General features: G+C 39.7%; 2 protein-coding genes across 3 annotated transcripts in view; one reads left to right on the top strand and one right to left on the bottom strand.

The window, feature by feature from the left end:
- Window positions 1–11471, bottom strand: part of ARMC10 (armadillo repeat containing 10) — a 30745-nt gene extending 19274 nt beyond the window's left edge. Inside the window, exons 1-2 of one of the 2 annotated variants that reach the window (XM_037836486.1) lie at window positions 10950–11471; window positions 3738–3883 (exon numbers count right to left, since the gene is read on the bottom strand). In XM_037836486.1, the coding sequence (XP_037692414.1) occupies window positions 3738–3883; window positions 10950–11088 (285 nt within the window). In that variant the 5' untranslated portion in view covers window positions 11089–11471. Of the gene's footprint in view, window positions 1–3737; window positions 3887–10949 lie in introns of both variants that reach the window. The other variant, XM_037836485.1, reaches the window with a different exon arrangement.
- The window catches only part of FBXL13 (F-box and leucine rich repeat protein 13), a 316890-nt gene continuing 301251 nt past the window's right edge, over window positions 11425–27063 (top strand). Inside the window, exon 1 of the mRNA XM_037836473.1 lies at window positions 11425–11732. Within this exon, the coding sequence (XP_037692401.1) occupies window positions 11658–11732 (75 nt within the window). The 5' untranslated portion in view covers window positions 11425–11657. The remainder of the gene's footprint in view (window positions 11733–27063) is intronic.

A 27063-nucleotide genomic window follows, 5' to 3' on the forward strand; every position in this document is an offset into this window, starting at 1 on the left:
AGTTCCTCAAAAATGTCACTCTTAGTTGCTCTTTGGGCGTTTTTCCTCTCTTAGCTTCTCTGGAGCAAAAGTCTGCTTTCAATGGCTGCCTTCAGATTGTCTCTCATCTGCAGCTCTTCTCTTCTCAGCTCCTGTGCATTCTTCAAAGTGTCCCTCTTGGCTGTAGCAAGCTTGCTCCTTCTGTCTGAGCCTATATAGGGCTCCAGTGAACTAATCAAAGCCCATGCTGAATGGCTGGGGCCACGCCTCCAAAGAAACTATCCAATGAAAGATCCCACCCACAGCTGAGCTATCACATCTCCATGGAAACATCCAATCAAAAGTCTCCAACCCAATCAACACCAATATGTTTCCTGCCTATACAAGACTGCATCAAAGATAATGGCATCTTGGGGGACAAAATACATCCAAACCAGCACATTCCACCCCCTGGACCCCAAAATGACATGATCTTTCCATATACAAAATACATTCATCCCATCACAATATCACAAAAACTTAAATCATTTCAGTAACAATAGGTAAGTATGAGATCCATCAGAATCAGTTACAGGCATGGTCTGTCCTAAGGCATAATTCCCCTCTAGCTGTGGACATGTGAAACTCAGAACAAGTTATGTACTTCCAATATACAAAGGAGGGACAGTCATAGGGTAAACATTCCCATTGCCATAAGGAGAAACTGAAAGGAAAACAGGGTTCACAGGATCAAAACAGTACCTAAAACCCACAGGGCAAATTCCTTTAGATTTAAAAGTCGGAGATCATTTACAGAATGATGTTTTATCCTTGGGGCTTGAGAGAGTGGGAGTCCAACCCTGGCCAAGGGCCTTTGTGGCAGCCCTTATCTCTCCAAATGCTGGGGTGAGTGCTCCAACATATCCACACATTGGGGAGACCACCTTCTTGGCCCCACCCTCCTCAAACATTGGAGCAGCACCCGGATTCTCTTCCATCTCCAGGGCACATGCTCAACCCCTTCAGAACAGTGGGGTGGGGACCATGCTCTCCCCAGTCCCCTGGGAATATGCTCCACCCTCTTTGAGGCCTGAGGTGGCAACACCTTTCCTGAACATCAAGGTGGAAGGCCCATCCTCGACCTCCGGGGCAAACTCACCCTTTCCATGCATGTGGGCCACTCCGCTCTCCCAGCCTGAGACCTCTTGACTCCAGACCTCAACCTTCATGGCTCTGTCTTTGAAGAAACTTTTCCTTCAATATGTTGCTTATCTGTCTCCTCCAGTCCAGACTGGCAGCAGCTCCATCTATAAAGATCTTGCAAAAATTCTGTTGGCTTAGCATGAAGCACTCAGGGATGAAAGCCGTCAGACAATAGGACTTTCCACAAATCCTTTCTGGATAACTCCATCTCCAATTTTGGCTTGTACTGGAATGGTGGTCAGGTTCCATGTTTGGTTAAATCCTCAAGTTGGGCTGTAGCTTCTGGAGTTCTACCCCCTGGAAGCCCAGAATTTTCCAAATCATCAGTTTCTAGTTTCATTGAACCCAGAGTTCAGTTCTAAGTTTATCTCTCTCCACTTGCATTTTACTATAAGCTGCAAGGAGAAGCTATGCTATATCCACAACTTTTAGTTTCGAAATCTCATCAGCCAAGGATCCCAGCTCATTGCTCTCAAATTCTTCCTTCCATCTGACACCAGGACTCAATTTTGCCAAATTCTCTGCCACTTTAAAACAAGGATCACCTTTCTTCCAGTTCGCAACAACACATTCATCATTTCTGCTGAAGGCCTCATCAGAAGTATCCTTAGAGTCCATAAACAGTCTCTTCAAAGCAGTTTAGGCCTTTTCTATCAAGCTCCTCACAATTCTTCCAGAATCTTTCCCTTATCCATTTAAAAAGCCATTCCAACATGTTTGGTATTTGCAAACTCAGCAGCACCTCACTCCTGGTACCAAAATCTGTTTTAGTTTGCTAATGCTGCCAGAATGCAAATCACCAGAAATGGATTGGCTTTTATAAAGGGGGTTTATTTGGTTACACAGTTATAGTCTCAAGGCTATATCTTGTCTCTCCCTACAAGTGTCCAAGGTAAGTCATCAACAATTGGGTACCTTCACTGGAGGATGGTCAATGGTGTCTGGAAAACCTCTGTTAGCTGGGAAGACATGTGGCTGGTGTCTGCTCCAGAGTTCTGGTTTCAAAATGGCTTTCTCCCAGGATGTTCCTCTCTAGGCTGCAGTTTCTCAAGAATATCACTCTTAGTTGCTCTTCGGGCATTTTTCCTCTCTTAGCTTCTCTGGAGCAAAAGTCTGGTTTCAACAGCTGCCTTCAAATTGTCTCTCATCTGCAGCTCTTCTCTTCTCAGCTCCTGTGCGTTCTTTAAAGTGTCCCTCTTGGCTGTAGCAAGCTTGCTCCTTCTGTCTGAGCCTATACAGTGCTCCAGTGAACTAATCAAGGCCCATGCTGAATGGGTGGGGCCATACCTCCATGGAAACTATCCAATGAAAGATCCCACCACAGCTGAGCCATCAAATCTCCACAGAAACATCCAGTCAAAAGTCTCCAACCCAATCAACACCAATATGTTTCCTGCCTACACAAGACTGCATAAAAGATAATGGCATCTTGGGGGACACAATACTTCCAAACCAGCACACTGGGGAAGAAAGTTAACTCTACCTTTTGGATTATGAGCCACAGGGATGAGGGCTTGAGACCCCGGTGGCTTTCTTTCCATCCCTGAGAAGAAAGCCTCTTTGTAGCCTGAGAGACAAAGACCAATATAAAAAAGAAGCAGGGAGAAGCAAAGCCAAAAGATGGAAAGAGAGCACTTTGGTAACTCTTTCTGCAACCTTGAATTTGTTTCAATTGTGTCTGAAACAAATGCTATTCTTGGATGTTCAAGTAATCTTCTCTTTTTGGCTTAAAATAAATTTAAGTTGGGGTCTGTCACTTGCAAATGAAATTGTGTGAATAATACAAATATTCTCTGTCTCTCCCTACAAACCTTTAGAGTGTTACAGTAAACCCTGCCCTGAGGGAGAAAACTGGACTGAAATAAAATTAAGTTCAAAATAATTTTGTTTCAGTCTTTACCTGTAGATGCCATTTATATTGACTAGTGGTTGTCAAAGTGTGGTCCAGGGACCACCTGCATCAGAAACACCCAAAAATTTGTTTAAAATGCAGATCCCTAGGCCTTACCTATTGAACTACACATTTTAGGAAATAAGTCCAGGTATCTACAATGTTAACAAATTCCTAAGTGCTATGATTCTTAAGCAAACACTGACGTTTGATTATCACTAATGAGGAATTTCAAAGCATATTTAAAAACCATGCGCACAAACACACACATAATGGCATCTTCAACCTGTTTGCCATGTCAGCATAAAGTAAACATACTCTTACATCTCACATACTATTTAAAGCATGTAGGTAAATAATAGATGCTTTCATTGTTTCACTGAAGCACTGCTGAATTTCAAATGAGTAAAATGACCATGTAATGATAAATGTTGATGAGATGCACTTATTATGAATGTGACATCAGTGACCAATTTCATAGAACTCTAGAATCATATTAATTTATAATATTACCATTAGGCTCTACTTTTCAGAAGTCAATATACATTTTGTTGTAGGTATTAGCAACCATCCTGTATAGATGAGGCAACTGAGACTTTGAGAGGTTAACTTACTTATCCACAGTAGCAAATTACTTCTAGTGTAAAAATGGAAGGAGACTGTTTGCTAAGACTAGGGTACTTACTTGGTTAGCTGAGAAGGCTGCATTGTTACCCAGGGTAACCAAAGCTCTTTCAATAATTACTGGATCCTCAGTTGACTCAAGCAGGTAAAGGAGTTTCTGAAGTTGTTCTGCATTCAGGACATCATCATATGAACCATCTGTTAAGTCTTCTGCATAAAAAGAAAGTTATTTAAGATCATCTAAAAGCAATAGGAGATTTCTGATTTTAAAAATAGCATCAAACACATACTCTGATGCCAGGTACTGTTGAAGCACTTTACATGCCATCTCATTTAATCCTTAAATAACCATAGGAAGAAGATACTCTCATTGTTCCCATCTCAAGGATGGGAACTATGGCTTATAAATGTTAAGAAATTAATCAGTGGTCATTTGGCATTTCTTTATTAGTAAGATGATGATAATGAAATAATGCATCCCCTTAATGCTGATTGCATCTTCTGTTTCTTGTTTTAGAAATCAGGTACACTTACCTATAGGGCACAGTTAATTAAGGAACAGGATTTGCATTAAGCAGATCTTTTCTGTTCAGAATTTTAAAAGGTCCTCAGACAAAAGAAAAAGTTAAGGGAGGTAGCCCAATCATGTTGCTTGTGTGGAGTTTTTGCATGGTTTACGTGAACAAGGAATTCCAAAATGACAGTCCTGCTGGTGGTAATGACAAAGGCCGTCATTCTGAGTAAAGGCTAAAGTCGTCAAATGCAGGGTCTGCTCAGTGATTTTTAGATTTTATAGCTCAACCTTAAAAAAAAGAACAAAAACTCTTTACAGAAATCACTACAGGAAAAAAAAAACAATTTTTATAACATTATTACTGTGTTATAAGCTTAGAATGAGATTCCTTAGACATGAAACCATAAGAGTACAGGTTAAACTGCACATGTGTCCACAAAACACTGCTGCACATGGGGGCTGTGGGTGGGGGAGGCAAAGGCTATATATGATGCTAGGTGCTGAATGACATCACATCTGTGCTTGTTCTTTTTAAAATACATATCAAACTGTTAAAGGTGGCTATCTTCGGGGATTGTGATTACGAATGACTTTTCATTTTCTACCCTGTGCTCATGAGTACGTTCTAATATATATATATTTTTTTTACTTTACAATAAACATGTATTACACCTGTTATTAAAATAATTAACTATCTTGCCTAAAGAGGAATCACATAAAAAAAATAAGGGAAAAGGGCAAATGTAGAATATGGGGACACAATAAGTAATATGATGTCCTGAGGTAGCCAAATAAAGAAATCTACTATTAGGAAAAATCTTAAAGCTAAAAAGCCAGCAGGATCCCTGAACATTGCTTTTACTCCTGAATCCATCATGTCTCATACATACCTTATAAAACTGAATTTCACACTCAAAGAATACTCGAAAAGATAAGTGAAAGAAGGCCAAAAAATTTTGGAATGGGAAGATTTGGGGGTTCGCCCAACCCTCTCATTTTATACACGGGGAAACTGAAGCCAGCATCACTTAAGGGTTTGCCTAAAGTCACATATGTAGTCAGTAGCAGAGACCAGAGAAATGAAAATACAAAATTGTAGGCAAGTCACAACCTCTCATAGAGTCTCAGTTTTCTCATCTGTAAAATAAAGGGATGGTCTAAGACTATAAGTGGGTTCCTAAGGTTCCTATACAGCTCTGAAGTTGTGTGATTTTATACATGCACAAGCATGTGCACACATGGTAGAAATATGATGAATTTAACTCATTAATATTTTTCTTTTAAGATAATCAGGTATTAGTGTTTATTTTTAAAAATCCTATTACTTCCTTATATACTTCTCCCCTTTTATAGTTTAATGAATTCTTTATAGATCGCCATATAAATTTTTTTTAGGCTAAAGTGGTAAAATCACAGGATTTTCACTGGAAGGGAGGAGGAATGGTGTGGTAGTTAACAATAAGCCAGAGCTATGGAACCAGAATGTCTAGTTCAAATTCCAGCTGAGGTAATATGCTGAGAGACTTAACCTCTCCAAGCCTCAGTTTTCTCATCTATTAGATGGGAGTTAACAGTGCCTACTTCAAAGCCTGTTTGTGCCTAGAATATTTCAAGTGCTTGGTATATTTTAGATATTATTATTAACAGGACATGCAGCTGGTTAATAAAACTGGATCTAGAAACCAGATCTTTGTACTTCTAGTCTCATTACTTGCCCCCTACCCCAAGACTCTTAAACAGATAAAATTAGCTTCTATTTTAATTTTGTAAAGAAATATTAACTTACACACTGCTTGAATTTTGAATTAAAAATGTATTATTTTTTCAGTAAGGAAATAAAAAACAAAACTCTAAAAACTTTAGAGGATGGCTATCACTCTATATCTTGGTATTCTATTAGTGAGTTTTTGAACTGCTATCATAAAGTTGAGGCAAACACTTCTATTTCCTAATTCTCTATCTAATTTTGTGTAAGATTGTGAAAGAATATGAAGCTAAGGGGTTTACCACCTCCTCAAGTAGAATGAGGAGAAATTATAATTCTCATTAGAATGGAAAATGACTATCAAATAATATCACAGCAAGATAAATTGCAAGATAAACATCATGGTATGGAATCTTTCCAATCAGGAACATAATATGCCTTTCCATCTAGGTAATCTTCTTTTATGTCTTTCAGTAAAATGATCTTCATTTTACTCACATAAGCTTCTTGTTATGTGTTGTGGTAGGCTGAACTGTTAGCACCCCCAACCCCAAATGTTCTTGGTCTTAGTCTGCATTCCTATGGGTGTGAGGCCATTGTAGAAAGGGGATCTGCTTATAATTGTGCCTAAGAGCCTCCTCCCGAATGCCTCTTTGTTGCTCAGATGTGACCCTCTCTCTCTAGCTAAGCCAACTTGGCAGATGAAATCACTGCCCTCCCCACTACGTGGGATCTGACACCCAGGGGTGTAAATCTCCCTGGCAACGTGGAATATGACTCCCGGGGAGGAATCTGGACCCAGCGTCTTGGGATGGAGGGCGTCTTCTTGACCAAAGGGGATGTGAAAGGAAATGAAATAAGTTTCAATGGCTGAGAGATTCCAAAAGGAGTTGAGAGGTCACTCTGGTAGGCACTCTTATGCACAATATAGACAACCCATTTTAGGTTCTAATGAATTGGAATAGCTAGCAGTAAATACCTGAAACTACCAAACTATAACCCAGAACCCTCGAATCTTGAAGATGATTGTACAGAAATGTAGCTTATGAGGGGTGACAATGGGATTGGGAAAGCCACATGGACCACATTCCCCTTTGTCCAGCATATGGATGGATGAGTAGAAAAACGGGGGCCAAAAAAAAAAACAGCACCCAGTGATCTTTTTCACTTTAATTGTTCTTTTTCACTTTTAAGTTTTATTCTTATTACTTTTCTGTGTGTGGTAATGAAAATGTTCAAAAATTAATTTTGGTGATGGACGTACAACTATATGGTGGTACTGCGAACAACTGTACGCTTTGTATGACTGTATGGTATGTGAATATATCTCAATAAAATTGAATTATTAAAAATAAAAAATTTAAAAAAAGCTGTTTTTGTTAGGTGTGGCACAACTGAATGAGGGTGGGTCTTAATCTGATTACTGGGGCCCTTTATAAGCAGAAGAAATTCAGACACAGTAAGAGAAAGCTAGTGGGAAAAGGTAGAAGCCAGGAGTCTGCAGGAACCCCAAAGAAGAGGGAGAAGACATCACCATGTGACCAGAAAGCCAAGGAACCCCAAAGATTGCCAGCTCACCAGAATGCTACTGACCCCACGAGGAAGCAAACCTTCTAGCCTCCAAAACTGTAAGACAATAAATTCCTGTAGTTTAAACCAACATCATGTGGTATTTGTCAAAGCAGCCTGGAAATTAAGGAAGATATATTTCCATTTTTTAAGAAGTTTTTATAGCTATCATGAATGAAATATTTTTTTCAATTAAGTTTTTGAATTGGTTATTGCTTCCACACAAGAAGCTATTGATTTAGGTGTATGTATCTTGCATTCAAGTTACTAATGTTGAACTCATTACGTTTTTTAAAATTAAATTTTATTGATATATATTCACATACCAACAATCATCCAAAGTGTGCAATCAAGTGTTCACAGTACCATCATACAGTTGTACATTCATCACCCCAATCTATTTTTTTAATTAAATTTAGTTTTACTGAGATATATTCACATACCATACAATCATCCATGGTGTTCAATCAACTGTTCACAGTACCATCATATAGTTATGCATTCATCACCCCAATCTATTTTTGAACATCTGCCTTACACCAGAATCAGAATAAGAATAAAAAATAAAAGTAAAAAATAACACCCAAATCACCCCCACTCCCACCCTATTTTTCATTTAGTTTTTTGTCCCCATTTTTCTACTCATCTATTCATACACTGGATAAAGGGAGTGTGATCCATAAGGCTTTCACAATCACACTGTCACCTCTTACAAGCTACATTGCTATATAATTGTCTTCAAGAGTCAAGGCTAATGGGTTGCAGTTTGATAGTTTCAGGTCTTTACTTCTAGCTATTCCAGTGCATTAAAACCAAAAAGGGTTATCTATATAGTGCGTAAGAATGCCCTCCAGAGTGACCTCTCGACTCCATTTGGAATCTCTTAGCCACTGAAACTTTATTTTGTTTCATTTCTCATCCCCCTTTTGGTCAAGATGATGTTCTCAATCCCACGATGTTGGATCCAGATTCATTCCCAGGAGTCATATCCTGCATTGCCAGGAAGATTTACAACCCTGGGTGAACTCATTACTTTTAACAGTCAGTTGATTCTCTTGCATTTTGTGTGATGTCATCTACAAATTATAATTTTGCCTCCTTCACAATATTTATGCATCTTGATTTTTTTTCCTGCCTTATCCAGCTGGGTATGAAGTGGGACAATGTGGAATAACAGCTGTGGAAGCTGTCTTATTCTTGAATTTAATAAAGATGCTCCTAGTGGCTCACTTTTGGGTTGTGAAGGATGCTCTTCATGAACTTAAGAAAATTTTCTTCTATTTATTCCTATCTTGTTGCAAGTTTTTATGAGAAATGATATTTATATGCCTTTTTTTAGTATGAGATCAAGTGGTTTTTCATTTTTAATTTATCAATGCAATAAATTAATTAATATACTTCTCAATATGAATCTTCCTTGCTTGTCCATTTGGCCATGGTATATTGTTATTTTAATTCCCTAATGGATTTGAATTGCTAATGTTATAAGACTTTTTATCTTTATTTATAATTGAGACAAATTCACAGTCTCTTCATGCTACCCCTGTCAGGTTTTGCAATCAGGTTGCTGAATGAACTGGGACTGGTTCCATCTTTTTCAATGCCCTGGAACAGTATTAACATTACAAAAGGTACACACTTCTTAAAGTTTAAGGAAAACTTCATCCTCTGAAATCTAAGGGTGATGCTGACAAAGTGGGCATTTCTTGTCTTCTTCAAATATAGAGGTAGCTTCAGGAGGAAGGGATTATATTACAATTCAGACAAAGACACCTTAAGCAACTTACTTTGTAAACTGCCCAACCTCAGATAATGGTGATTTGAGGGACTGGTAAAATTAGGTTTAAAAGTAAGACTTTGTCAGTGTTCATCACGTTGGTTCAAACTAAGTGAAAAGGTGAGCCCAAGCCCAATTATCTATACAAAAGTATCTCTGACAGTGACAAAGACAACAAATTATTCTTCGTAAGAGTAAATACAAATCTAAAAAAATTTGTATTTGTCCTGGTGTCAAAAGGAAAGAGACCTTCTCCTTTTCCTTTTCTTAGAGCATTTCCCTTTAGAAAATTTCTAATTGTAAATCTTCTCTGCCCCTTTGAAATATATGTAAATCTTTTTAAAAGCTAAATAAGCCTCTAGCCAATGTTATAACCTAGGAATGTCTTAAGGGCTTTGGAGCCATGTCTTGGAAATGTTAAAATCAAGGAAGACAGAGCTCCAATCTCACTGTTACTGTGGGAGTTTAGCCTAGGGGCCTGGCTCCAAGTTGTAAGTACTTGTCATAAAGATATGTTTAATTTTTCCTTTGGATAAAAGCAATTAGCACAGATGGCCACTCCAATTACCAGGTGAATTTGGGATGAACTACCTAAAGCAAATGGAGCTGTCAAGTCCTCTCACTTGAGGCCAAGTTATTATTCATCTCGAGAACATGTATGTAGTGGATTATATCTGCCCGGCTACATAAAAAGGTGAGATTTCTTTCTGTTTTAGTATCTCATTAGCGATTTCCTGCAATGCACACTGTAGTGTAGTTTAATGCTTACTCAAGAATACAACTGTTTTCTTCTTTTCTATATTTGTGGAGAAGATTTTCTGGGATGGCGGATTTTATTTTTGGTTATTTCGCCAACAACTTCCACAACCTGAAAGAAATACCTCCGGAGAACGTTCAGCAAACCGTTAGATTTCTGAATGCACCACGCATCAGTTTGGATCATAGTAACCTGACCTTGCACTTGTCTGCCAGGAGGGTGTGCCTCAAGCAGGGCAACGGTTACAATTTGCTATGTAATATCTTTCATTTCAAAGTAATAAATTGGCGTTTAGATTTATAAATTGTATCTCCTGTCGGAAAGGCGCGCCGGTGCACTTAATGAGTCATTCAAAAAATGTTTGGGATATTCGGATACTTAAGAGACTGATGAATGTTACAGAAACTGTTTTTCTGGCTCACAAAGTTGCGGGCAAGATCCTGGACCGCCTCTCACAGCGGACCGGCCAAGCGCAGGCAGACCTGCCACTCTTGGCGTCCCTTCTTCCAGGGTAGTGCACGCACAATCTCATCTACGCCTCCTGTCCCCGCAATGCCCTGTCCACAGTCTGGGGAAGTCCTCCGGAAACACAAAGGCCCGGAGCCAGTTCTCAAGTGACAGGCAATCATCATGCTTTTGAGAAACTTAATTTTCCGCAGTGACTCCAGACTCATGCAGGGAAGTTTGGGAAATTTTTTATGCTACGATTCTGAACAAATAAGTGGGGGCAGGAGGGGACTCAGAACCCAACACCCACCCAAATCAGGTGCACGATCTGCCCTCCACCTGGGCTTCCCAGCTTCACCCTCCTCCAAAGACTCCCTCCCTCCTCCAGCTCCTTATTTTGCTGCGAAACCAGGAAAGCCAAGAGCGTCTCCGGCGTCTGCGGCCCCCACCCAAGCCCGGGAGGACCCCCACCCCGCTCTCTTGCCGGGCGCCCCGCGGCCTCACCTGCAGATCGCGAGGGGCGCAGCCGGCGCCCACGATCGCCTCGCCGCCGGCCCCGCGTCAGCCTGTAAATGCAGTAGCAGACGCCGGCGCCGAGGACCAGGCCCGCCGCCACCCAGCCTACGTCTCGGGCGCCGCCCATATTGCCGCCGGGACCTGGGCGCAACGCCGAGCCCGCGTAGGAAGCTCGTGGTGGCCTGCACGGGGACTGAGGCGCGGGTCGGGTGCAGGGGTCTCCAGGGCACACGGGCTCAGCAACCCGAGCGACACCGAGTCGAAGAGAAAGGAACTGCGAGTCTGAGCTCCGCCTCCCGGAAATGGCCTAGCTAAAATCGTAAAACCTCCCCCTCACGCCCCGTTGCGCTCCTGCGGCTTCTACGCTGGCCCGAGTGGAGGGCGTGAGCCGGCGGGTGGGCTCGGTGCGGGACTGCAGGGACTGCGCCCCGGGGGGGAGGCACACGTGATCGCCACCGCAGCCCCGAGGCGGGCTCCCTCCGGGGTACTCCCCCGGCCATCGCACCCGGGTGCGAGACGGCCTCGCTCCCAGCTGCCTTGCGGGGGGCCACAGGGGTGGGGCACTATGCCCCGCTCCACCTCCGCGGTTGCCAAGGCAACGGCTGGACGCGCCAGTCCCATGCTGCGGCGCTACGCCTGCTGCGCGCGGTGCGGAGAGCGGGTGGGGAGGTCGGCTTTTCAGTCCCGCCTCCGGCCATGTCCTCGCTACGCAGCGCCAAACCCTGGCTGAGGAGCTACTTCAAGGAGAACTACATTCCTCAGGTCTGCGAGGTACTGGAGCCACTTGGCGGCGGACGCGGAGCGACCAGAGGGAGTGGGAGAGGGAGGAGTCGGGGAAGGAGGGGCCAGAGTGGAGGGGAGGGAATGGAGGGAAGGAGAGCGGAACCTGAGAGGGCGCGGTGAGCTTTGGACAGTTCGGCGGTCTGGGCTGAAGATACGAGCCGAGACAGAGGGGCGATGATGACTGAAGGAAGAAGTGGTGACATCTCCCTGGGGAAAAGAGTCCGGGTCCGGGACAGAAACCCCAGACTTCAACTTTTAAGGTTTGGACAAGAGGAGACTGCAACAGTTACTGAGGAAGAAGTGCCACAGAAAGGAGGAAAACCCGTAGGGTGTGAAGAGAGGGTTTTAAGTGGGAGAGAGGGCAGTAGTGGCGCCTAAGATAAGGATCTAAAGGGTTTCGGTGGATTCGGCCTAAAAGACCGTGGGGAGAGCGGTTTCAATGGGGCGGTGAGGGCAGAAAGACAGATTGAGGTTGTCTGAGGAGAGAGTGGAAGTTAAGACCTTTTAACAAAATGTATGTAGTCTTTTGTGGAGGGAAGGACCCCACAGCCGAGGTTGACTTCAGACAGGAGTAAGGACTGTCTCCCTCCCCCATTATAACAGAAAGGAAGGAGGACTGGATAGGAGAGTTTGGGTGAATTTTGTAGATTGGAGATAGGAAGTTGAGAAAGTTCTTTTCTCTGATGGCTTCTTTTTTCTGTACAAATGGTGAGATATTTGCTAAGAACGTGTATGTTTGGAGATGGGGGTACAGTAGGAGGTTTGAGCAGAGACAATGAGAGAATGAGGGAGAGAGGTATCTAGGGAAGGACAGAGAAGGAGCAACCGGCAAAACTAAGAGCCCAGCTTGGGGTGGTTCCTCATATACAGTTGGAAAGGCGATTTGGTATAGCCTCCTTCCTTTTTGGATGGTAATTTAGAAGTATTTGTTAAAATGATAAATGCATAAATATTTGACCAAGCATTTCTGTTTCTAGGGATCTACTTTAGAGAAATACTCGCACATGTGCTCAGAGAGGCCCCTACCAGGATAGTCATCATAAAATTATTACATAGTGAAAATAGTAAATAACTTAATATGGAAATGGAATATTAGGTAGAATGCAGGATGTGTGTGTACTTATTGAGAAAAACTCCACAAATATTAAGCAAAAAAGAAAAATAGATAAAAAGGCAAGTGGCCCAATAAACTGTCCATTATGATTCTAAATATTTATCTGTATTAGTTTTCTGGGGTTGTCATAACAAATTACCATAAATTGGGTGGTTTAAAACAACGGGTATTTATTTTCTCACTATTCTGGAGACTAGAAATTGCAAGTCAATGTATTAGCAGGGCAATGCTCTGGGGAAGATTTCTTTTTTTTCTCTTTTTTTTTTTGCCTCTTATAGCTTCTGGTGCCTCCCAGCAATCCTTGGCATTTGTTGGCTTGCAGCTGCATTACTTCAATCTCTGCCTCTGTCTTTACATGCCTGTGTCTCTGGGTGTCCTCTCCTCTTCTTATAAGGATACCAGTCATTGCACCTAGGACTCACCCTATCCAGTATGACTGCATCTTAACTTAATTGCATCTGTGAAGACCCTCTTTCCAAATAACATCACTTTATGAGGTTCCAGATGGATGTGAATTTTTTTTTGGGGGGAGGGGGCACTATTCAACATGATACACTATATTCGTATATGTATTTATATGTGTATGTATGTATATCTATCTATATTTAAGACAATATACATGCATAGAAATAATATTTGCAAAGAAGTATGCCAAACTATTAACAATCGATTCCTTTGGGGGTAGTTTTAGGAGAGGAGTTGAAGGAGAACTCTAACTTTTTACTCTATTTACGTTTCTTTTGTTTTAATTTTTTATAAGGAGTTTCAATCATGTTTTACCTCTATATAATTATATTTGAAAATGTATAGAGAGCATTGGTAACCTATATTCCCAGTTGTGTGATTCTCTCAAGTAGCACTCAGTAAAAGAAATAACAGAGTTGATTTCATCCAGGATTGGAATTTGCAAGGGTTATGCAATGGAAGGGCAATGGGTAAGGGAGCTGAAGCTATTGCCAATGCTTACAGTGATGGACCAAGGACTCAGGGGAGTGTGCCAGTTTGAATGTATTGTGTCCCCCCAAATGCCATTATCTTTGATGTAATCTTGTATGGACAGACCTGTTGGTGTTGATTAGATTGTGATTCTTTGAGTGTTTCCACGGAGGTGTGCCCCACCCTGCTGTGGGTGATGACTCTGATTGGATGATTTCCGTGGAGGTGTTGGCCCACCCATTCAGGGTGGGTCTGAGTTGAATTTCTTGAGCGCTATATGGGGTCAGACAGAAAGAGCAAGCTGCTACAGCCAAGAGGGACACTTTGAGGAGGGCACAGGAGCTGCAGATGAGAGTCAGTTTGAAGACGACTGTTGAAGGCGGACTCTTGCTCTGGAGAAGGTAAGAGAGGACAAATGCCCCAGGAGTAACTGAGAATGACATTTTGAAGAGGAGCTGTGGCCTAGGGAGGAACGTCCTGGGAGAAAGCTATTTTGAAACCGGAACTTTGGAGCAGATGCCAGCCATGTGCCTTCCCAGCTAATGGAGGTTTTCCGGACACCATTGGCCATCCTCCAGCGAAGGTACCCGATTGTTGATGACTTACCTTGGATACTTTATGGCCTTAAGACTGTAACTTTGTAACCAAATAAACCCCCTTTATAAAAGCTGATCCATCCCTGGTGTTTTGCATTCTGGCAGCATTAGCAAACTAGAACAGGGAGTGATTGGGAAATGAGAGCAAGAAGGAGATGATACTGATGTATGGGTAGAATTAGAGGTTCCTAGGAGGTGAGTGAAGAAGGATAGAGAAGTAATGAGTGAGGGAGCTGGAAAAGTAGGAAGTTGGAGTCAGAAAATACAATTTGTGTATTTAAGATTCAGATTAGAGCCATTCTGAGTGATGACTCAGTGCAGAGTATGGCTATGGAACAGGTAGCAGAGGTGGACTTGAATTGAGGGTAAAGGTTCCTCAGGGAAGAGATGGCTTCCCCTCACCTTTTTCTCCAGTTGCCACACCACACAAGCTGCAAAGAGGCACCTGTAGTTCCTCCTCTGGGTGAGAGCACTCTTTCCCTACCAGCCTATCACACTGCTCTGCCAACAGAGAGCAGAGGCCCTTAGAAATGTTCCCTGTTGTCCAAGATGATATTCTCCTGAAGAGTCCACTCACCTCCAAGAAAGCGGAGTTCTGGGGCTCCACACACCTATCTTAAACTGGTTACTCATCTTCCTAAGAGACTATCAGGATGAATCCATTGTTCCTTGTATACCCATTCATCTCTTCATCTGATTCAGTTTCTCCATGCTCTTCTAAAACCCGTCTTCTGTAAGCTTTGGTGTACATAATTTTTCATCACAGATTTCCCTGTTTAATTAACTTCCCCTAAACTTCACCTCCCTATCCTAAATAAAACCTGGCTGTCTACTTAAAATATCATTCCCTGCAAATGTCTTGTGTAGAGGCTGATTTCATTTTATTTTTTAGTCCTGCGTGGTTCACTGGGCTCATTGAATCTGTTGATATCTTTTATCAGTTTTAGAACATTCTTGACTATTTTCAAATATTGCTTCTACCCAGTCTCACCCTCTTTTCCCTCTTGAAGTCCAAACAGGAATATTTAGATTTTTTAAATTTGTCCTACATGCCTCTTTTGCTTTGTTCTGCCCCATCCCCATTTTTTTTTTGTTTCCCTTCTGGGCATAAATTGAGATGTTTTCCATTGACTATCTTCAAGTTTACTAATTATGTTTTATGCGGTGTCCAGTCTGCTGTTAAGCACACCAAATGAATTCTTAATTGCAGAGAGTATATTTTTCAGTTCTAGGATGTCCATTTGACTCTTTTTTTAATACATCTCAATTATTGAAACTGCATCTTTCTTCTGTTTGTCTGTCTTTCCCTCTGTTTTCTTTAACACTTTAATTGTTATTTTAAAGTCCTTGTCTGCTAACTTGAACATCTGGATCATCTGTGGGAGTACATCTATTATTTGTTTTCTTCTCTTGGTTATTTATCCCATTTTTCTGCCTCTTCACAGATCTAGTGTTTTCCTTTTTTTTTTTTTTTTTTTTTAATTTTTGCTGGGCATTACATGAAAAATAGTAGAGGCTTCAGGTGATATAATCTTTCACCAGATAAGATTCTCTCTCTTCTGTTTATGGTGAAGAGCTGATGACCTCCATTCAGTCAGGTTTGAGCTGGGTTGGGGTTGGATTTCAGTTTTATTTAAGTCTCAGTCCACATCTGGTTTGTCCCTCTTCCTTGGGCATAGCTCGGCTTCTGACTGAGAAGGTTTGTCTCCTTGCCTTTCGAGATTGCAGAACATTCAGTTTTGCGATTTAGAGATTTTTGAGTTAGTTCTTTAGCTTCCTGTCCAGGCCCCAGCTTTAAAATCTGACAAATGTATTGAAAATTAGGCTGGCTGTGTTTCAGGCCGGTGTCCTCCCCCTAATCACTGTGAGATTATGAGAGATTCCACTCTGCCTCTTAGAAGCCCTTGCTCTGGCTCCCCAGCTTCCTGCATGAACACTCCCAGAATTCGGCAAATGTCTTATGGGGAAAATTGGACACACTGGGGCACCTCAAGTTATAATCTGTCATACCAGCCCTATGCAGCCACCAAAAGCATTGCTGTTTTCTCTGGTTTTTCTTCCCACTTGTGGAGTCCTTCAGCCTGGGCCAAGCCCAATCTTCAACCCATAGGAGAATTAGCAAATGGCCCCAGGGAAGAAACAGCTGTGCATGATCAGCTCATTCAGAAGGCTCCCCTCCCTCTGAAATTCCATTGCTCTTGATCTCTTTTTAAAATATTTTTTTTTCGTAATGTATCTGGCCTCTGGTTGTTGCAGCAGGATCATTGGACTGTGGTAACTTTCCACATCCTACTCAGAAGTGAAGTCCTATGGAGACTGTTTTTTTTTCTCTCTCACTCCTTTTTACCTCAGATCCAGAGATGGGGTAGTTGTCTTTCTTGCTCTCCGTTACCACTTCCAAGCTATGTATCTTCTCTCCTCCTCCCAAAACCTCAGCTTCTTTAAAGTTTATAACATCAGCTTTGTCATTTTGTCTCTCTTTTTATTATCTACCTGCTTGTTATTTGCTCTTTGTGTTTCTTTGTGTTGTTAACTTTAGCATCTGGCTCACCACCTTCCTTCCACCTCTATTCCTATCATCTTTCTTGGTGACTTCTACATCCACAAGGATGTTCCAGCCACATCCTTGACCTTTTTTCCAATTATCTTTGCTTTCACTGCTCCTTAGCCATTTGCTCCTGTGGTCATACCCTTGACCATTTTATCCCAGATTGCTGCACCATCTGTGAAATCTCCATTTTCATCTCACTCTCCTCACTTCTCATCTCACTTACTGTAGAACTTCCATTTTATTACTTCTTCAAGCTCATTGCCAACTCATTAGTCTAATCATTCTTGCACTACTGATCATTCTTCTCATGTCCTCATTTCTCTCTTTACCTATCTTAGATTCCTTGGTTTATCATTGTTGCAGGTATCGCTGCATTATGAATCACTGCAAAATTTAATGGTTTAAAACATCGATCATTTTATTATTATTTCTTACAGTTATGGGAGTTGTCAGGAGGTTTTTGCTGAAGATGACTTACGTAGTTGGATGTCATATAGTGGCTGGGTTAAAGTTATCTCAAAGGCTTCCTCACTCACATGTTTGACAGTTGATTCTGGCTGTTGATTAGGACCTCAGCAGGGGCTTACAACTAGAACGTCTATGTGTAACCTCTCCATTGGCCTGGGCTTCCTCAAAGCATGAAGCCTGGGTTCCAATAACAGGAGTCCAAGAGATAGAGCCAGGGAGTATCACGTTTTAAAACCTCACCTCAGAAGTCACTCAACATTACTTCCATTGCATTCTATTCATTAGAATCGAGTTACTAAGTCCAGTCCATATTCAAGGAGAGGGGAATTATACTTCATCTCTTGATGAGAAGAGTGTCAAAAATTTGTGAACATATTTACCAACACTGCAGTAATCACTTTGAAACACTTCTATCTCCTTTGCCTGTTTCTCTATGCTGTTCATGCGACAAACACTTAACCATGGTAAAACTCAAATGACCACTAATTTATGCTTGCATCTGCTCAAATGAACATTGTTTAAAGGAAGAACACAAAAGTAGACTGACTTTTGTCATTTTAAATTCATGTCCTTAACTGACAAATGAGCCCTCAAGTCTCCTAGTAATGCAAACTATATTTCTTAATATATTCAGTTCCTGACTATGCTCACTACACCTCTGTCTCCCCAAACAGAAAACCCCACAAAGTTCTTCCACCAAATATATAGTCTTATTTATCTACTGAAAGACCTTTCTAGGGAAATTTATAAAACTTTATTAAAAGACATTTAAGTTACCCTAAATAAATGAACTTCTATGTTCATGAATGAGAAAACGTGTTCATTCTTCCCATATAATGTATAAATACAATTTTAGTTAAAATCTGGGAAAGGTTTTTCACAGAACTCAACAACTTGATTATAATATTAATATTGAGAAAGAGAAAAGTAGCTCCTGACATCTGGAAGCTAGACTGGTACCATCAGCTAGACCTTGATATTGACCTGGGCTGGCCTGGCACTCAAAGCTGGGCTTTGATGTTCTCCTGTTGGGCATCAACAGTTTCACGGAACATCATCTACAGACAGGGACTCTCTGTGGACATGTGGATCAAGACAAACACAAAACCATCCTGTAATCATGTCTGACCACAGGCAAAACATGTCAAAACTAAAAATGATCTCACATACACCTATCTGGCTAATATGAGTACCTGCTGCTGCTTTACAGTTACAGCTTTAGCCTTGCTGTGGTCTTCCCTCCTCCTAGATCTTATTTAGATTTGTTAAGATACCCTATCATAGAACTACGTCTGTTTCCTGACATCATCTAATTTAGAGCAAATTGCTGCTTAATTAAGCCTTCCCCAGTACCATCCAATGCAATCCCACATCCTATAAATCCTTTCATAATACCCTCTTCCTGAACACTCACAGGTCCCCATAGTATATGCTGTCCCTCACTGCAATGAGCAATAAAATGCTCCAAAGGAGCATTGCTATTAGTTTTTGGTTGAAGGGCACTGATTATATGGAAGATCAAAGGGTCAACATAGCCAAAACACTCTTGAGGGAACCCAAAAGATCAAGGAACATTTCAAAAGATGCTTCTTCTTCTTAGTAATCAGGAAATTCAAATAAAACTGAAAATTAAAACAGAAAATCTGATGCTATGAAGACAAATGGAGGAAAACTGAGAAAAATATACTCAGACCATAACATATTGCATCCGTGGAGACAGTAATATTTCTGAGGGCCTCTTCAGAGCTCTGCAGAATTAGGCAATAGAGATAGGAGTGAAAAGCCACCTCAGTGCAGCAGAAGCTGGCTAGGCTTGAACACCTGCTAGAAATGAGGGACTGAGCTGACTGTTGGGCGTTATCAACCTTCCCTCTAATGGTAGCGATAAGGACATCATTCCATAAGACAAGAATCAGAGAATGATACCTGTCAGCCAAGTCTACAAAGATCTTGCCTAAAAAAACAATACCCAGTATGTGCTATTTGTAAGAAACCCACTTTAAAAATGGATTGTAAAAGTGTATCTCACAAATACTCTTCATAAGAAAGCTGGAGTGGCTCTATTAATATCAGATAAAATAGAGTTCAAGGCAAGGGGTGTTACCAGAGATAAAGAACAATATTTCATAATGAGAAGAAGGCAAATACATTGGGATGACATAACAATTATAAACATGAAATTACCCAATAACACAGCTTCAAAAGACACGAAACAAAATCTGATAGAACTAAATAGAAAATTAGATAAATTCACATTTTTATTGAAGATGATAATACCCCTCTCAATAATTTATAGAACAATTAAAAATCAGTATGAGTATGGAATTCCTGATTGGCACTTCAGCCAACTTCACCTACTTGACATTTACAGAATATGTTACCTAATAACTGCATAATTCATATTATTTTCAAGTACACACATTGTTCAACAAGATAGGTCATATACTAGGCCATAAAACCAGTCTCATTATGTTTCAAAAGAGTGAAATAAAATTAAATAAGTTATTAATAACAAAATTAAATTAGAAATCAATAACAAGATATCTAGAAAAACCCCCAAATAATTGGAAATTGAACAATATACTTCAAAATAACCCATGGATTAAAGAAAAAAATCAAAATATATATTGGAACATATTTTAAACTGAATGGTAAAATACAGTCATGTTTAGAGGGAAATTTATGAATTTAAATTCTTACATTAGTCATAAAGAGTTAAAATCAGTGATCTACTTAAAGTCCAGGAAAAAAAAAAAAGCTAATTAAACCCAAAATAAGTAGAAGGGTATTTCAGGTTTGTTCCATCCTCCTGCCTGGAGAATCCTATGAGGACTGTGCCAGTTTGGATATATTGCATCTCCCCAAAAGCCATATTCTTTAATGCAATCTTGCGGGGGAAGATTTATTAATCTTTCTAATTAGGGTGTGACCTCTTGATTGAATGTTTCCATGGAGATTTGACCCCTCCCATTCAGGGTATGTCTTGAATAGTTTACTGGTGTCCTTTAAAGGGAGCTCACACACAGAGCAGCTGAGACACTTCTGCAGAGACACTTGCTGACACTTTGAGATGCTAGCCCAGAGTTTGTGCCAGAGAAGTTAAGAGAGGACGAAATGCCCCAAGAGCAGCTGAGAGAAAGTTTTGGGGAGACTGATATGCTGGCTGATGCTTGGAAATGCAGACAAAGAACATTTGGAGATACTAAGCTAAGAGATGAAGCCCAGAGTTTGCCCTGGAGATGCTAAGAGAGGACCACCAGCACTTAGAGAGAAATGCCTTGGGAGAACAATCAAGGATGCACAGGAGCTGAGAGAAAGGAGCTAAGAGAAACCCAGAGACATTTTGGAGAATGCCATTTTGAAACACAACCTGGGAGCAAAGGAACAGCGTATGCCAGCCATGTGCCTTCCCAGCTAACAGAGGTGTTCCGGACACCATTGGCCATTCTTCAGTGAAGGCATCTTCTTGTTGGTGCCTTAGTTTGGACACTTTTATGGTCTTGGGACTATGCATTTGTAATTTAATAAATCCCCTTTATAAAAGCCAAAAAAAAAAAAAAAAATAAGTAGAAGGAAGGAATAATAAAGGTACAAACAGAAATAAATGAAACAAAGGCAATAAAAAATTAACAAAATAAAAAGTTGATTCACTGAAAAAGTTAATCACAAGCATAAGTCCTTAGCTAGACTGCTCAAGAAAAAAACACACAAATTGCCAGTATCAAGAATAAAAAAGGAATGTCATTAAAAATCCTATAGCTCAAAAGTATAATAAGGGAATATTGAACTGATCAAAGATCAAAAAGGAAATCTGACTAGCTCAATTTCTAACAAAGAAGTTCTAGCATTCAAATTGAATTTGCTATTAAAAAAAAACAAAAACCTCTCCACAAAGAAAACTCAGGCCCAAATGGTTTCACTGATGATTCTGTCAAATATTCAAGGAAGAAATAATGTCAATCCTACTGTGACGGTTAATTTCATGTGTCAACTTGGCTAGGTTGTGGTGTCCAGTTGTTTGGTCAAGCAAGCACTCACCTGATTGTTACTATGAGGGTATTTCTTAGATGGATTTAAATCAGTCAGTTGATTGCATTTGCCTACATTTATGATCAACTAAGGAGATTGTCTTCAGCAATGAAAGGAGTCTCCTATTCCAATGAGTTGGAGGCCTTAAAGTGAGAACTAAGGATTTCAGCAGTCAGAAAGAAGAATTTATATCTCTGCTTAAGCCAGCCAGTTTCTCCTAGAGAATTCAACTACTTATTTTCATTGAATTTCCAACTTGCAGCCTGCCCTTATGGAATTCAGACTTGCCAGTCCCCATAGTGGTGAGTCAATTCCTGTAATACATTTCTTAATAATTACATATTTACAGAATATATCTATACATACATATATATATCTCCTGTTTGTTCTGTTTCTTGGACTAATAACACCCATAAAAACTCTTTCTGAAAATAGAGGATAAAGGAAAATAAGAAGCAACCAATTTTATGAGGCCAACATAACCAAATACCGATAGTCATTACAAGAGAAGCAAATTGTAGGCCAATTTCCTGAAGAAAATAGATGCAAAATTCATTAACAAAATATTAGCAAATGGAATCCAACAATATATAAAAAGACAAGGTAGGATTTATCCCACGAATGCAAGATTGGTAAATATTTGAAAATCCGTAAATATATTCCACCTTATTAATAGGATAAAGAAGAAAAATAATATATGATCAACTCAGTAGTTGTAGAAAACAACTTTGATAAAAATTCAACACTCATTCATGGTAAAAACTTACAGCAAACTTGGAATAGGTAGAAACGTCTTCAATATAATAAAGGGCATATAAAAAACCCTACAGCTAATATTATACTTAATGGCAAAAAACTGAATGTTCTCCCCCTAAGATCAGGAACAAGGCAAGGATTTCTGCTCCCACCATTTCTGTTCAGCAGTTTATTTGAATTCCCAACCAGTGGAATAAAGCAAGAAAAACAAAAGGCACAAAGATTGAAATTGAGCAGTTTAAACTGTCCTTATTTGTAAACAATATGGTTGTTTATGCAGAAGATCCTAGGGAATATTTAAAAAACTAGAACTAATAAGTGGGTTTAGCAAAGTCCTAGTATAGAAGGTTAGTACCCAAAAATCAATGGTATTTCTACATAATAGCAACAAACAATCGGAAGATACAATGATCCCATTGACTAGCATTAAAAAATATAAAATATTTTAAGATCTCTGCCCCAACCAAGATGACAGAGTGAGAAGCTTCAGGGCTCTGTCTCCCCACAGAAGCTTTGAACAACCAGCAAGAAATGGCAGAAATGTCTTTCTCAAAGCTCCAGAAAATGGTTAAAGGATCGACTCCTGTTGTGGATCCTTGGTCTTAGTTCTGGAAGGAGCAGAGTAACACTTGTACACATATTGGAAGCATGTCTATCTAACCCAGTCTGTCTGGTGGTGGCCTGAGGAATCACCATCCCAGAACTTGTCCCGTGTGTAGAAGATGGCTCACCAAGCTGTCCCTCAGAACACTGTGGGAGAGCAGTCAAGTGTCTGCCTTGGGCAAGGGATTGATGGCTGTAGGACATAAAGTGCAATGCCCATGACCATGAGGAAGCTGTTTCCTAGGGAAGAGGGGGCATTCATATCCATGTAAATGGGGAATTCCTGGGGTCAAATGTACATGCCCAAGACAAGGTGCATGTGCAGAAAGGACTAGGGAGTCCCCTACATTTTGGCCTGAGCTTTTTTCTAAACTCATTGTATGGATAAGCTCTGAAAGAGAGCAATTGCGAAGGTTAATCTTCAAAGACTGGGAAAAGTGTTTCCTTTTGTTCTTTTGTTCTTTTGTCTTTTCTTTTCTTTTTTTTTTTTTTTTTGTTGTTGTTGTTATCTCCTGGTATTCAGTGAAAGCTCTGTCATAACATTAGTGGATACAACCTTAAGGAACAGATACCTCAGAGTCTAAATTCCAGTGATAACACATTGTATATCAAAATGCCCAGGTTTCAACAAAAGATTATAAAACACAAAGAAACAGGAAGTGATGGCTCAGGCAAAGGAGAAAATTAAAGTATTAGAAACTATCAGTGAGGAGGACCAGACCTGGGACATACCAGACAAAGACTTTTAAAAAATAGTCCTAAATATGCTCAAAGAGCTAAAGGAAAACATGGACAGTGGACTAAAGGAAATCAGGAAAACAAAGAATGAACACAAAGAGAATATCAATAGAGAGATGGAAATTATGAAAAGGAACCAAACAGAACTGAAGACCACAGTCAGAGAAATTAAAAATTCTCTAGAAGGGGACAACAGCAGATTGGAGCTGGTAGAAGAAAGATTCAGAGAATTTGAAGATAAGACAATTGAAATCATCCAGTCTGAGGAGCAGAAAGAAGAAAGGATGAAGAAAAGTGAACAGAACCTGAGGAACCTGTTGGACACCATCAAACATACTAATATACACATTATGGGAGTCCCAAAAGGAGAAGAAAGAGCAAAACAGGCATAGAAAATATTCAAAGAAATAATGACTGAAATCTTCCCAAGTTTAACAAAGGGCATGAATATACACAATGCTCAACAAACTCCAAACTGGATAGACCCAAATAGGCCAATGCTGAGGCATATTATAATCAAAGTGCTGCACAACAAAGATAAAGAGAGAATTCTAAAAGCTGCAAGAGAGAAGCAATATGTCACATACAAGGGAACCTCAATACGATTAAATGTTGATCTCTCATTGGAAACCATGGAAGCAAGAAGGCAGTGGGATGACATATATAAAATACCAAAAGCAAAAAACTGCCAACCAAGAATTCTCTATCCAGCAAAACCATCTTTCAAAAATGAGGGTGAGATTAAGACATTTCAGATAAACAAAAGCTGAGGGAGTTCATCACCACTAGGCTGGTCCTACAAGATATGCTAAAGAGAGTTCTGCAAGTTGAAAGGAAAGGATAATAGATGATTGATCAAAACTGCATGAAGAAATAAAGATGTCCAGTGAGGGTAATGATGGGTAAATATGAATGTCAATACTATTGCATTTTTGGTTTGTAATTCTACTTTTTACTTCCTACAGGATTTAAGAGGCATATGTATAAAATGTAATGGTAAATCAGTGGTTTGAGACTCAAAACGTACACACATGTAACTTGTAACTTGTGACAAGAACTACATAAAGATGGAGGATAGAGAGGTATAGGAACATAGTTTATGTATGCTATTGAAGTAAAGTTGGTATCAAAGCAAGCAAGATTGTTATAGATTTAGGATGTTAAATTTCATCCCTATGGTAACTACAAAAAAAAAAAAAAAATCAGAGGATATGCAAACTTATGGTGGCAGAAAGTAGAGTACAGGTTACCAGGGGTGGAGTCAGGGGAGTGGGGAATTAATCAAAATGAGTGTAGGGTTTCTGTTTGGGGTGAAGGGAAAATTCTAGTACTGGATGGTTGTGAGGGTACTGCAACTTTGTGAATGTGATTAATCTCACTGAATGGTGTGCTGAGATAGGTTGGGATGGGAAAGACATATGTTCTAGATGTTTACATACACACACAAATAGAAGACAAGATACACAAAAGAGACCATGACAATTAAATGAAATACTTGATACTGGGTGGGATCTAAGAATGCAGGAGAAAGGCTCAAATGGACATTATTGGGACATAAGAAAAATGGAATATAGAATGTAAGCTTTATATCAATATTAAATTTCTTGAACTTGTTAACAGCACTTAGGTGATTACATAAGTGTATGTCCTTGTTTATAGGAAATGTACATGGAAGTATTATGTATTCAAGGATTATGATGTGTTCAATCTGCTCTCAAATGTCCGGAAGATAGATGGATAGATAGATAGACAGACAGATGATAGATAGAATAATATAGCAAATGTGGCAAAATTTTAAAATTTGTGGATCTGGGTATCTAGGGGGAGGTTGAGTGTATTTTGGAGTTCTTTGGATGGGGTTTGTGTTATTTATGCAACTGTTCTGTTGTTTTGAAATTATGTAAATAAAAAGTTAAAAAATATAAAATACACTGGAATAAATTAAAAAATTGTATATAAAATCTCTCCATTAAAAATTACAAAACATTGCTAGAAAATTAAAGACGACTTAAAAAAATGTAGAGAAATACCATGGTCGTGAATTGGAAGACTCAATCTTGTTAAACTATCATTTACCACCAAATTAATTATTTAATCAGTGCAATACTAGTAATATTCACAGGAGACTTTAAAAAAATAGAAATTGAAAAAATGATTCAGAAATTATGTGAAAATGCAAGGGAACTAGAATAGCCATGATAATCTAGAAAAAGAACAAAGCTGGAGGGTTTAGCCTCCCTCAATTTAGTACTTCTACATTGTTAAAGTAATTAAGACTGTTGGCACAAAGATACACAAATAGATCAAAGGAATAAAATATCAAGTCCAGAATTAGATCCACACTTACACACCGTGCCAGTTTGAATACATTATGTCCCCCCAAAAGCCATATTCTTTAATGCAATCTTGTGAGGACAGACATTAATCTTTTGATTGTTTCCATAGAGATGTGATCAATCAACTGTGGACTAGACCTTTGATTAAATTATCCTCATGAGATATGGACCCTACCCATTCAGGGTGGGTCTTAATTAAATCACTGGAGTCCTATAAGAGAGAGACATTTTGGAGGAAGCTATTGAAAGCTGATGCTTGGAGATTCAGAAAGAAGGATGTTTGGAGATGCTAAGCTAAGCAGTGGTAGCCCAGAGTTTGCTCCAGACAAATTAAGAGAGGCCTACCAGATGGTTAGATGCACAGGAGCTGAAGAGGCTAAGAGAGACAAGCCCAGAGACATTTTGGAGAATGCCATTTTGAAACACATCCTGGGACCAGCAGACACCAGCCATATGCCTTCCCAGCTGACACAGGTGTTCCGGACGCCATTGGCCATTCTTCAGTGAAGGTGTCTTCTTGTTGGTGCCTTAGTTTGAAACTTTTATGCCTTAGGACTGTAAATTTGTAGCCAAATAAACCCCCTTTATAAAAGTCAATCCATTTCTAGTATTTTGCATAATGGCAGCATTAGCAAACTGGAACACACACTTAAACAGTCTATTGATATTCTACAAATGTACCAAAGCAATTCAGTGGAAAAAAGGAAATTCTTTTCAACAAGTGGTGCTTGAACAACTAGCTAGCCGTATTAAAAAAGTGAACCCTGATTCCTACTTCACGTTATACATAAAAATTAATGTGAGATGGATCAAGGACTTAAACACAAAAGCTAAAACATAAAACTTATAAAAGGAAGTGTAAGAGAATATTCTTGTAACCTGTGGAAAGCAGAGATTTCTTAGAACACAGGAAGCAATAACCAGAAAAGAAAATTGATAAGTTAGCCATCTCAAAATTAAAAACCACCTCATAAGTTTTTAAACTTCATTAGAAAGACTCCATTAAGAAAATGAATAGGCAAACCACAGACTTGGAGGAAAAATTCACAAAACATATATCTGACAAAGGACTTGTATCTAGAATATACAAAGAACTCCCTAAACTCAAAAATAAGAAAACAAACAGCCCAATAAAAAAACCGGCAAAATATTTGAACAGATATGCTTCACAAAGGAAGATAGATTATTTGTT

Source organism: Choloepus didactylus, chromosome 5 (assembly GCF_015220235.1).
Source record: "Choloepus didactylus isolate mChoDid1 chromosome 5, mChoDid1.pri, whole genome shotgun sequence".
In the NCBI taxonomy this organism is placed as follows: Eukaryota; Metazoa; Chordata; class Mammalia; order Pilosa; family Megalonychidae; genus Choloepus; species Choloepus didactylus.